Source organism: Dama dama, chromosome 15 (genome assembly GCF_033118175.1).
Source record: "Dama dama isolate Ldn47 chromosome 15, ASM3311817v1, whole genome shotgun sequence".
NCBI lineage: Eukaryota > Metazoa > Chordata > Mammalia > Artiodactyla > Cervidae > Dama > Dama dama.
In genome coordinates, this window is record NC_083695.1 from 97,115,504 (window position 1) to 97,127,897 (window position 12,394).

Below are 12,394 nucleotides of genomic sequence, written 5' to 3' on the forward strand. Positions count from 1 at the left end.
TTCTACTTAAGTCATTGCATTTCTTTTCAAGTAGCAGGCGCATTGTTCTGGCTCCCCCAACCTTGTCACTCATCTGGTGGGGGTGGGGTCTCTGCTCCTTCCTCCTGCTTCCTGGGAGAGGGTCTCTAGGTGCTGTCCACTTCACACTTGGCTCTGCTGGCACTTCTGGTCTTTCTGTCCTTGGATGTAGGTTTCACTCCCACTGTTTTCAGCTTGAAGCTCTTCCTTCCTCCGTGCTCTGGGCTCCTCAGGCAGTTGCTGGTGCTCGCTGGCGGACAGGCCTCTGTAGGGGACCTGGCTGTTGGCAGGGGTGGGGACTCTGCTGTCCCGATTAGCCTGGCAGCAGCGGGGTTCCGAGGGGAGATCAGAGGCAGGCAGGCGCTACGAGGCCCGGGCGTGGAGCGGGCACCGGTCACTCTTGCCCCATGCATTTGGTTGGTGGAAGGTCAGAGGTCAGCCCAGATCCAGGGCTGGGAGTAGACTCGGTGAGGGGGCAGGGACAGGCGGGGGTCTGAGTGGCCGCTTTTACTCTGTCACAGATGCAATTCCTGCCGTTTATTTTCTAAGCCTATTTTACTTAGTTAAGATGCTGTCAGATGCAATTCCTGTCTCAGTTCTTCAGTTTATCCCCATGTATGTATTGTGATGCATTCTGATTATGGCCCTTTTGACTTATTTTAGGGGGTGGCGTCCTATTCCACTGTGTGGTCAGGTTATAGTCGGCTTAACATACTCCTTGCTCCTGGACTTTCACCACTCCAGGGTAACAAGACACTACTTGGGTGCTGACCAGCCGGGACCAATGACAGACTCAGAGATCGGGCTAATTCCTTTTTTGTTGTTGAATTTTTACAGTCACTGCTAAATTGATCATGTTGTTTAAAAGGGTTATTCTGTATCTGAGTGACTTCCAGGGACAGATTTCTACAGTCAGTTGAGTTACTAGGGATCGCAGCATTGGCGCTGGGGCCTAAATTGGCTCCCTGTGGGCCGCTGCTCCCCTCTCGGGTGGGGATGGACGGGGACGTGGTGGTGTGAGCTGGATGCCAGAGGCCCTGGCTTGGCTCGGGTCTCGGTGCTGGGGGCCCCGGTTTCGGCCTCCCCCTCCAGAGCCCCTGACCCGAGGGGCTTGTCTTCCAGAGGCAGGGGCCCTGAGGCTGTGCGGTGGCGCCGGGCCCTGTGCCGGGCGGTGGGACGTGTTCCACAGCGGAACGTGGGGGGCCGTGTGCAGTAACGCCCTGAAGGACGCCTGCTTGTCCATCATCTGCCAGCAGCTGGGCTGCGGGGAGCAGGGCTGGCTGGAGAACAGGCCGGGGCACAGCAGCCTGGACACCTCCTGGGTGGACAACATCCAGTGCCGCCGGCTGCGGAACTCCACGCTGTGGCCGTGCCCCTCAGCCCCCTGGCACCCGCGCTCTTGCACCCGTGGAGAGGAAGTCTGGATCACCTGTGCAGGTAGGCCCTGCCACCTACTGCCAGTGGGCAGACTCTGGGGGCCCTCGAGGCAGCTTCAGTGTCCTGACAGGTCATCCGCAGGGGCTGCCATTCACCGATGGCTGGGGGTGGTGGGGTCTCTGGGCTCCACAGGTTCCGTTCTGAAGCTTCTCTGAGCATTTATGCTGGGTGAACCGCTATTTGAATCCAACAGGATCATCAGGGACAACGACGCAGGATTCCGGGGAGGCCCTCAATTGCTCCTTGATGGGCAGCTGCCCAGGTACCCCCCCACTGTCCCTCCTCCCCCCCCCCCCCCCCCCCACCAATCCTCTCCCCATCCGGGTCCTGCCCCGCGGTGACCACAGACCCCTCTTGCAGAGGAGGGCGAGCTGCGCGTGCGCGGGGGTGAGGACCGCTGCTCCGGCCGCGTGGAGCTCTGGCTCGCGGGCTCCTGGGGCACCGTGTGTGATGACTCCTGGGACCTGGCGGACGCTGAGGTCGTGTGCCGGCAGCTGGGGTGCGGCTGGGCTGTGGGCGCCCTGGCGGGGGCCGCCTTCGAACCAGGCTCGGGGCCCGTGTGGCTGGATGAGTTGGGGTGCCGGGGCTGCGAGGCCTCCCTGTGGGGCTGCCCGGCGGAGCCGTGGGGCCGCGGAGACTGCGGGCACAAGGAGGACGCGGGCGTGCGCTGCGCGGGTGAGTGGTCCGGGGGGGCTCCGTCTGCCCCTTCAATGGGGTAAGCAGACTGGTGGGAGGGATGGGAACCAGTTGACGAAAGGGGGACCCGGTGGGTGGGAGTGTCCTACCCAGACGGGACTGTTACACGGCTGGGGATCTTCCCGCTGTTCTGCGCCCCTAATCCCAGGAAGCTTCCAAGTGTCCGTGAGGAGTACTGGGGTCTCTGGAGCAGGAGAGTCCCACAGTGCAGGGCTTGGGAACTCACCAGGCCCTTTTCCTGCAGCCATGCCTGGACCAGGCGGTGTGGCACATGGGGTCTGTTTGATATACTTGTGATTGTGTGAGTGTGATGGGTGAATGTGTGAATGTGTGAGCGCTGTGTGCCTGTGTCCATGTGTAAATTGTGTGTGTGTTTATGCATGTGTGTGCTGGATTCTTGAGCTGCCAATGTGGCCTAGTTGGTCCATGTCCCGTGGGGGCATCCCTGACATACTCTGGGGATAAAGGTGGCCGTGCAGGAACACTCGGGCTCCAGTCGGTGGGGAGGTCCACTGGGTCCAGGGTTGAGGACTTTGCAAACCTGAGCGCTGGCCAGTGGGCCCCTGGTGAAGCTGGGCAGCTCAGGACTGGCCCAGGCAGGGGCTGCAGCCCCGCTGTCCTCATGTCCCTCCTGTCTCTGCTGGAATGTGGCTACAGCCCACCTTGGAGATGTCCCCTCAGCCCATCCTCAGAGTGGTCTTGCTGGGGCAACACCAGGAGCTCAGAGGCCGAAGGACAGGTGGGCTGTGCCATCTGCCCTCAGCTGGAGGCCTGTGTGACTCCCTCTTTCTTATAGGAAAAGCAGACATGGGAGGAGCAGCTTAGGAAAGCCTGATCTCAAGGAGGGTCAGGCCAGAGCCGGCCCTGGCTGGACACATTCCGCAGTCTCTTAGCTGGGCTTCCCACCTTCAGGCCTCCCCTGAAGCGCGTCCTCAGGGCCCATGTGGGGTCATGCTCTGTGGCTCTTCCTCTGGAGCTGGGCTGATGTCCAGGGGTCAGCCTGCCTTTCTGGACTCTTCCTGGCACTGACCCAGCCTGTGCTCCATCTTGGCACAACCCTTTCTCCAACCCCAGCAGAGCCAGCTGCACCTCACCTTTGCTCCAGAGTTATCTATAGACTTTTCGTGCCAGTCACATATGTGCACACCCACCCCTACAACATACATGCACACAACCCCCCACAACATATACACACATGCACTCCCCCCAATATACACACAGGCACATACACCCTCACAACATACACACATGCACACCCCCCCCAACATATATACATGTGCACACACCCCCACAACATATACACACATGCACACCCACACCCACAATATACACATACACACACACACCCTCACAGCATACACACATGCCCACCCACCCCCACAACATATACATTTGCGCACACACACCTCCACAACATATGCAAACATGCCCACCACCCCACAACATACACACGTGCACACCCCCCCACAACATATACACATGTGCACACACACTCCCACAACATATACATACATGCACACCCCCATAACATATGGACATACACACACACCCCACAACATATACACACCTGCACACACACGCCCACAACATACACATACACACACCCCTTCAAACGTATACATGCATGCACACATACCCCCACAATATACACACATGCACACACACCTCTGAACTGCTCTCCCACGGGCATCACTGCTGCCTGGCTGAGTCCCCTGAGCTCCCCCACACAGGGCTCTCACAGCTCCGTGCCTCTCACACCCAGGGCTTCACCCACAGCACGAACACAAGGGGGCCTTCAGTTGAACACCACACTGAGCACGCTTCTCCCCTCTGGGCATCTCCCTGCAGGACATGTGGAGTCCAGCCAGGCACCCCTGCCAGGCTCACAGGGGACCCTGCCTACCACCATGGCCATCATCATCCTGGGGGCACTGCTCGGCCTTGTCTTCAGTGGGCTGGCGGCTAGGATGTTGCTTGGGAAGCTGCGGGGCAGGGGTAAGTGTCCTGGAATTCAAGTGTCCTGGCCCTTAGGAGTGCACTGGGGACCCAGGCCAGTGAGAAAGGAGACCCAGTGGAGAAAGCAGGAGATGGATGCACACGTGTCCCACACAGCGTGGGGGGGCGGGTAGGGGGAGGGTGTGGAGCTGCTTCGGTAATCCCAGAGGTTCTTGTGCCCGCTGACCAGGGCTTCACTACTGAGGTCTGGAGCCAGTAACTCTGCCATAGGCATCCTGGGTGCCTTGGGGTGCCAAGCAGCACCTTCCCCCATGCTGTGACAACCGGAAGTGTCTCCAGACACGATGAGCTATCTGCTGGGGGCAAAGCTGCCTGGATCAGGAATTCCAGGATCAGAGGCAGGTTTGATAGGATGAGGAGCATTTTTCCAAACCACCACCAGCCTGTAGGATCTGACAAAGGAAGTTTCCTTATTTATGAATTTATTTGTGTAAAAAGTCTTAAAATATAAAGATATTAACTCCTTAGTAATTATACACATAATGAGTCATCTATAGAAAAGAACACTACATAGAAAAAATAAATTTTAGCAAAATTGTAACGTGGGGAAGGTTTTGCTAACCTGGAACCTGAGTGGTGACTCAGCTCACTCAATAAGTATGACTTTCGTTAACCTGTCAGTGGCAAGTCTCCTCATGTTGCCATTTACACTCTATTCACTGATGATTTCACTCATCTAAAATTGTTCACTTTTGAGATTTTCAGTGGCAGCATTGGAGGATGATTCAGGCAGTTTCGTTATACTTCAAATATTTACATCCTTGTGATAGGACTTCTCCTTTGTGTTATCAACTGTTATGCTTATCTTTGTTCATTTCATGAATTTGCATTTAAGTGTAGTTTAAGGAACAGTATTCATTATAGAGACTGGACTACAGAAAAGAGGCAGACCATTGCCTGACTGTTGTGTTAGGAGGCCAGGGGGGTAGAGGTGACTTGAAGCCTCCTGTTAGCAGCTGTAAGGGTTCAGCTGGACACAGCCCCCCAGGACGTGTCCCTGTCTCTCAGGCTCTGAGAGGGGGTGCCCGTGGGTGTGGTGTCAGGTCTGATGTGTCTCAGCCCCTGTTCAGTACATTAGCAGAATCAGAGCACCCTGGGTTCAACCAGAGATGCATTACACTACGGGTGTGGGGTTGAGTCCCAGCCCAGCCCCGCCAGAGCCTTGTGGCTCCCTCACCCTCACGGTGCCATTGCAGAGTTAAGTCAGACAGTGTTCAAATGTGCAGGTGATCAGTACGTGAGGTATTATTACTGGGCCCTTAACTATAGCTACTGATAACTATAATATGATGACAGTGCAAGTGTTCACCATCCTTTGTAATTAACTGTCTCCGGAAGAGATTCTCAGAATGTGATTATTTGGAACTTGTACGGTAGTGCTGTTATGGACACTTTCAGAGACTTATCAAGAAGTAGGCAAATGCTTAGAAAGGAAATTGTTACTTAATCTCTGACCTCACAAGTTGTTCAGCAAGTTAATAAAAATATAACCATCAGCACTGGGAATCCTTTTACATTTAAGGACAGAAGGATGGAGGCAGGCAAATTCCTGCTGCCAATCTTCTGATATCTGAAACAAGAGGTAGTTTTATTTGTTGCTGTCTGGGTTTAGGCTGATGCTCCCAAAGACAAGCCCTGCCTAGTGTCTTTGTATGTTGGTTGTGCAAGCCCCCTGCCACGGATCTGACCTGGATTCCACACTGTCACCCTGCACCCATCTCTCTGAGTTATCCGACCCTATGTGGGCACCCAGCTGCCTTTGCAGACTCATAGGTGCAGAGAGCTGCTGACCTGGGACATGACTAGAGTCCACACCTCCATTTGGAGGCTGAGCTGGAGCTGTGAAGGGGCTGGGACAGACAGGAGAGGTGCTGGGGCCAGTGAGGACACAATGAGCCCCCGGCCTGGGATAGAAGGGGCCTGGGATAGAAGGGCTGGGACAGACAGGAGAGGTGCTGGGGCCAGAGAGGACACCATGAACCCCCGGCCTGGGATAGAAGGAGCCTGGGATAGAAGGGGCCTGGGATAGATAGATAGGGGCCTGGGATAGAAGGGCCGGGACAGACAGGAGAGGTGCTGGGGCCGGAGAGGACACGGTGAGGCCCCGGCCTGGGACAGGTGTTCTCAGCTCCGGGGCCGCAAGGGCCCAGAGCGCCGAGGCTGAAATTGGAGACTGCTTCAAGGACACTGCTGCCTGCAAACACCCGTCTGAATCATGCGGCAGCCCTGGCAGCTTGGGCTGCTCCCCACCCGTATAGAGGCTGCTCTTCTGTTTCCAGGACCTCTCCGGGTGGGGTCTCTCAGTGTGCTCCTTTGCAGAATCCCAAGGACACGAGGAAGTCTCTGAGGTCATCTATGAGCAGATCCTTGAGGAATGGGTAGACTCAAGTGGTGCAGGCCTGAGGCCTGGGACCTCCCTGACTGGTGAATGATGGGCCTTGCACCTCTGCCTTTAGGCTGTCATCAGGATGGGGAGGCATAGCCACCATGAGCTTCCCCAAAGCCCTCTGCCATTTCTGATGAGACTAATGTCCATGATGCAGCAGGTGGGCAGAGCTTGTCATGAACGGATGGTGAGTGAGTGTCTGGCAGGTGCTGGCAGCCTGGTTGTCTGAAAAGCTGCAAGGAAGACAGATCTCTGGGGTCAGACAAGGACATGTGCTGAGCAGAGTTAATGTACAGAGATGTGATGGGGTGGGTCCTGCCTCAGGCCCCAGGTGACATTAGGGTGGGCCCTCGGGGCGGGTGGGGACCAGTTTGCCAGAAGCAGGGAGGAGCCTTGTGCTCCCAGGGTGGCAGGAGGCCTGTGGGGGGATGTTCGGACGGGCAGCAGCAGGGCCGGGCTCCAGGACTCATGGACACACAAGTGTGCACCCCTCCCCATGCCCATGCAGTATTTGCTGGCTGCACGCTGTCTTAGCTGTCCTGGGTTCCCCGAGGCCCCTCTGCCCTAAGGAGACCCAGCCAAGCCAGCCAGCCTCCTGGCCCATGAGGAAGAGTGACAGAAGGTGTCTACAGGTCAACCAATCTTGACCCATCCCTGGGATCCCACACTCTGCTCTGGTGGTTAAGGGGTGGGGGGCAGAGCATACCTGGAATCAACCCAGGGGAGTTAAGCACCTGAACCAAGGCTCCTGGGGTGGGTCAGAGAAGGCCAGCAGAGCCCACCGCCAAGGATGCGCTGGGGCCAGGGGCCAGGAGGACTGGCGAGCAGTCATTAGAAGCCAGGCAGCCCCTCCCTTACTCTCTCCCTCGAGGGACATGGCCTGAACTCCTCCAGCGAGTCTTTTGGACAAACTGGACCAGGTGTCCTGCATAACCCCTGTGTGCCGCCCCAGTGGGCCCTGCCTGTGCACGGAGCGTGGGAGCCCCTGAGACCTGATGAGCCTGGTAACCCACGCCTCTTCTGGCCCTCAGGTGACCTGCCCGCAGAGGACATGCCCGTCATGCTGCAGGCAGGTAGCCCCCTGCAGATGGGACAGGAGCCCCCCTTGCAGGCGTCCTCGGGCTCCAGCTATGACGACATGGGCGCGGCGTGCACAGGGCTGTGAGCCCACCGCTCCTTCTCCACCTGCTCTTCTGCCCTGGGGCGGTTCCAGGGCGAGCTTCGGTTTTTCCTAGGTTTGACAGATTTGTCTTTGGAAGCTTCCTTAACAATCTCCTCCTCTCCTGACTAATAAAACTCCCTCGATTTAATGAGTCTCGCCTTGCGCTTGTGGGAATGGGTTCATTAACCACAGAAATCCTGAACAGTGCAAATGCCCAGTCCGTGCCTCTGCCGGTTCCCATCCAGCAGTGACGGGTGCTAGGCCTGGGGATCTCACCCCCATCGCCTCCCCTCTGAGCGGGCGGGCTGGGTCCCAGATGCTGGGTGCCCCCGCTCGCTCTGTGCTGCCGTTGGGGGCCACCGCTCCCTTCCAGCCCATCAGCGGAGCTGTGTTCCCAGCACGCATAATTTGCGAGGAGTGGGGTCCGCTTGTTCCCATTGCCCTGATAGTTCTTCATTTTCAGGCGACTTTTATTTTTAATTGGAGGATCATTATTTTTCAATATTGTGATGGTTTTTACTCAGGCAACGTTTTTATTCTTACAAACGAGATATTCTTTGTGGACAATGTGTGAAAGAGGCATCAGAAGAAAGAAATGTTCACCCTGCGGTCAGACTTGCTAACGACTGTCTTCTTAAAAACGTGTGTGAGGGGCTTCCCCGGTGGCTCAGTGGTAAAGAGTCCGTGGGTTCCGTCTCCGATCCGGGAGGAGCCCACTCCCAGGTGTTGGGGAGCAATCAGGCCTGGGTGCCGCAACTATGGAGCCTGTGCTCTGGAGCTTGGGAAGCGCAGCTGCTGGAGCCCGTGTGCCCCATAGACCTGCTGGAGAGCAGGAGAGGCTTGTGCCAGAGCTAGAGAAAGGCCCCGCCCTAGCAACCAAGGCTCAGCACAGCCCAAAATAACTAAACAGATGCCATGTAAAAATAATAAAACATATCTGAAAAGACATGTGAGGGCACTGAGGCATGTATATGTCTCTAGTCCGTGTGCCAACAGGACACAGACAGTAAAACAGAGATGGAGGGTATGAAGCCTGTAGAGAGATGACTGGGGTCCCACCTGGCCCAGAATGGACAGCTTTCACATATCCAGATCTCAGAGCCGTGACAGCACTGTGAGCACACGTGCACACACACGTAGAGTGCACACTTGGGGCTCTGCCTCCACTAGGTTCCAGGCCCTCGGCGAGATCCCCTCCTCCATGACATGTTTTTTCAGGCAATAGACCTGCTATTTTGGTTTCCATTTGCTTTGGTGATCTTCCATATCTCAGTTCCTTTTTTTCTGGTAGGGAGGAGGAATGCTTTTATTGGGACTATGTGGCCTCAACACTGAGGCCAGCTCCTGGGTATGTGTGTGTGTGTGTGTGTGTGTGTGTGTGCGTGTGTGTAGGGAAAGATGGCAGTGGTCAGGCTCTCTCGCCCCACGCCCTCTTGTTCTCACCCCACGTTTTGTAAATAATGGTTATATAACAGCTGAGATCGCTTACAGCACACATGATGCACACATGCATCACCAGGTACTTGCTCGGCCACAGGCTACTTTTGTTTTGAAAGCGTATATAATTTCCACCTGGAAAACCCTGGCAGGTGTGAGGTTTTGTGTTATATTATGTCTGCTGTTGATGGCTGTCTGCGCCAGCCAGGAGAAAGACGTGTCTGCAGCTCCTATGGCTCCTCGCATTTTTCTCGCAGCCTTTTAGCTTGTCCCTTGCCTACCAGGGGTTTAGCGAACAGTACACACAGTGAGATACAGTGAGACAGTTGGTATAGCCAGCAGGATACCCAGCAGGCATACCTGAGGCTTCACCGGATGAAGGAAGCCAGGGGCCACCATATAGCATGTGGTACCATGTGGCTGCGATCCTCTCAGCGTGGGCTCCAGTGGAAGACAGATAGGCGATGGACAGTTCACCGGCTAGCACTGAGAGTCATCAGGGGCAGTGAGTTCCCGTTTGCTTGAACAAGGCAGCACCCTGGGGTGGGTTTTCCCGATTGCCCTGGAGGCGGATGTGGACTGGGCCCTACCCAAGGCTGTGCTGGTACGCAGTGTGCGGAGACGCTTGCAAGAGCTAGAGCAACGTATATTGGAGTTAGAGCAAGAACCCAGCACCTCTGCCAGCGAGCCAGATGAGCGTGGTGAGACTACGGATGATGATGAACTCTGTGAGACTGCAGGTCCCCACCTGGCAGCAAGCCCCGTTGTGCAGCAGGTAGGAAGCATGAGTAGCCTATGGCCGGGGGGACAAACTCCAGGGGCCCCCAATGCGACAGGGTTCATGACATATCAACCATGTACTCGGGTGGAGTTTGTCGACTTGAATAAGCAGTTTTGGCAAAAGCAAGGGGAGACCTTGGCAGTTTGGCTTTTGCAACTCTGGGATACAGGGGTGGGCCCAGCACCTATGGGGGGTTTGTGGATCCTTGTTGAGAGAAGTCCAGGGAGGGTATGCGAGATGCCATTTTGAAAGTGTGAAGATCCTGAAGGGGGCTTGAGCTGGCGGGAGTCCCATCCGGGTGACACCGATGCAAATGTGGGCTGATTTGTCAAGGACAGACAGTGGACTAGACCTGACCATGGAAGGTAAAGGTACTCCATGTGTGGTGGGTGGCTGTTGTAGCCCCCTGAGGGCAAGGACCGCAACATGAGTTCCAGGTGATACCTGGAGTTGGGTTTTGCTATGTGTTGGGAATGTAACTGTTTGTTGTTGTAGCATCTACTGCTGTTGCAGGATGTGGGTTCGAAGGTCAGTGTTACTCAGAAGATGGATTGCATGCAGATTGTGAGGCAAGAAACCCCTGAAGGGGTGGAATGTAGGGAAAGAACAAATTAGCCAAGACGGCTGTGGTCAGGCGGTCTAACCCCGTGTCCTCTGATCTCACCCCATGTCTTGTAAATAATGATTAAGTAACAGCTGATGTCACTTATAGCACTGCACATGTGTGTCATGAGGTATTCGCTTGGCTACCGGCTACTTTTGTTCTGTAAGCATATATAACTTCCACTTGGAAAGGCCTGGAGGGTGTGTGTTGTGTTATGTCTGCTGCTACGGCGGCTGCAGCAGCCAGGAGAGAATAAATCCATCTGCAGCTCCTACAGCTCCTCACATTTTCTTCCAGCCTTAGCTCGCCCCTTGCCTACTATGGGTTCAGTGAACAGTGCTTACAGTGAGATACAGTGAGCCAGTGTGTGTCTGGGGGAAGGGTTCTTGTATTTGCCCTCCTCTTCTTACAGAAAATAAAAATGCTCGTGAATACTTAGCATCAGGAGCAGTTCATCAGTTTTCAGAGGTCAGAGCTTATTTAGTTATGGAAGCATCATTTCTCTTGTATATCATGAACTCTGTTTCATGCTTCATTCTACCCATTTTATCCTTCTCAGTGTCCTTTAGACGAGTGGTTTTTATAGAAACAGCTTGTTTGCTTAGCTGTGGTTTCCTTTTCTTTCAACACCCCCACCCCGTGGCAACTTGGCTGTGAGGCTCCTCAGACATCTCCTGACATCTCCTGAGTCCTCTGGGTCCTCCTCAGCTTCGTCCCAAGCTCCTGGTTCATCCTCCTCAGCATCCCTTGTTTCCCCTTTGGTAACCAGAAGTTCGCTTTCAATATCTACAAGTCCGCTTCTGTTTAGCAAATAAGTTCATTTGTATTTTTTTAAAATTAGATTTCACATGTGAGTGATACCATATGATATTTGTCTTTGTCTGATAATCTCTAGGTTCAACCATGATGCTGCAAATAGCACATTTCATTCCTTTTATGGCTGAGTAATATTCCATTGTATACATATACACCACAGTTTATCTTTTCCTCTGTTGATGGACCTTTAGGTTGATTCCATGTCCTGACTATGTCAATAGTGCTGCAATGAACATAGGGGTGCATGTACCCTTTTGAATTATGGTTTTTGCAGGTATGTGCCCATTAGCAGGATTGCTGACTCACATAGTTTTATTTCTAGTTTTTTAAGGAATCCCCATACTGTTATCAGGGACTTCCCTGGTGGCTCAGTGGTAAAGAATCTGCCTGCAGTGCAGGAGACACAGGTGACATGGGTTCAATCCCTGGGTTGGGAAGATCCCCTGGAGGAGGGCATGGCAACTCACTCCAGTATTCTTTCCTGGAGAATCCCATGGACAGAGGAGCCTGGCTGGCGTCCATAGGGTTGCACACAGATATAACTGAAACACACATGCTGAGAGCACATACTCTCCTCCACAGTGGCAGTACCAGTTTACATTCCCACCAACCGTGTAGGAGGGTTCCCTTTTTCTTCACGCCCTCTTCAACATTTATTGTTTGTAAACCTTTTGATGATGGCCATTCTGACTGGTGTGAGGTGATATCTCATTGTAGTTTTGATTTGCATTTCTCTAATAGTGCTATTGAGCATCTTTTCATGTGCCTTTTGGCCATCTGTATGAGGCCTCCCTGCTGGTTCAGACAGTAAACAATCTGCCTGCAATGCAGGAGACCTGGGTTCAATCCCCGGGTTGGGAAGATCCGCTGGAGAAGGAAATGGCAACTCACTCTAGGATTCCTACCTGAGAAATTCCATGGATAGAGGAGACTGGCGGGCTGCAGTCCATGAAGTTGCAAAGAGGCAGACTGAGAAAGTAGCACTTTCATTTTCATGTCTTCTTTGGAGATCTGTCTATTTAGATCTTCTTCCCATTTTTT

At 54.3% G+C, this 12,394-nt stretch overlaps 1 protein-coding gene across 1 annotated transcript in view; it reads left to right on the plus strand.

Annotated features, from left to right (window-relative positions):
* Positions 1 to 7,844, plus strand: part of SCART1 (scavenger receptor family member expressed on T cells 1) — a 42,793-nt gene extending 34,949 nt beyond the window's left edge. Inside the window, 5 exon segments of the mRNA XM_061161359.1 lie at positions 1,141 to 1,455; positions 1,649 to 1,717; positions 1,816 to 2,130; positions 4,000 to 4,146; positions 7,585 to 7,844. Of these exon segments, the coding sequence (XP_061017342.1) occupies positions 1,141 to 1,455; positions 1,649 to 1,717; positions 1,816 to 2,130; positions 4,000 to 4,146; positions 7,585 to 7,718 (980 nt within the window). The 3' untranslated portion in view covers positions 7,719 to 7,844.
* The last annotated feature ends 4,550 nt before the right edge of the window (positions 7,845 to 12,394 follow it).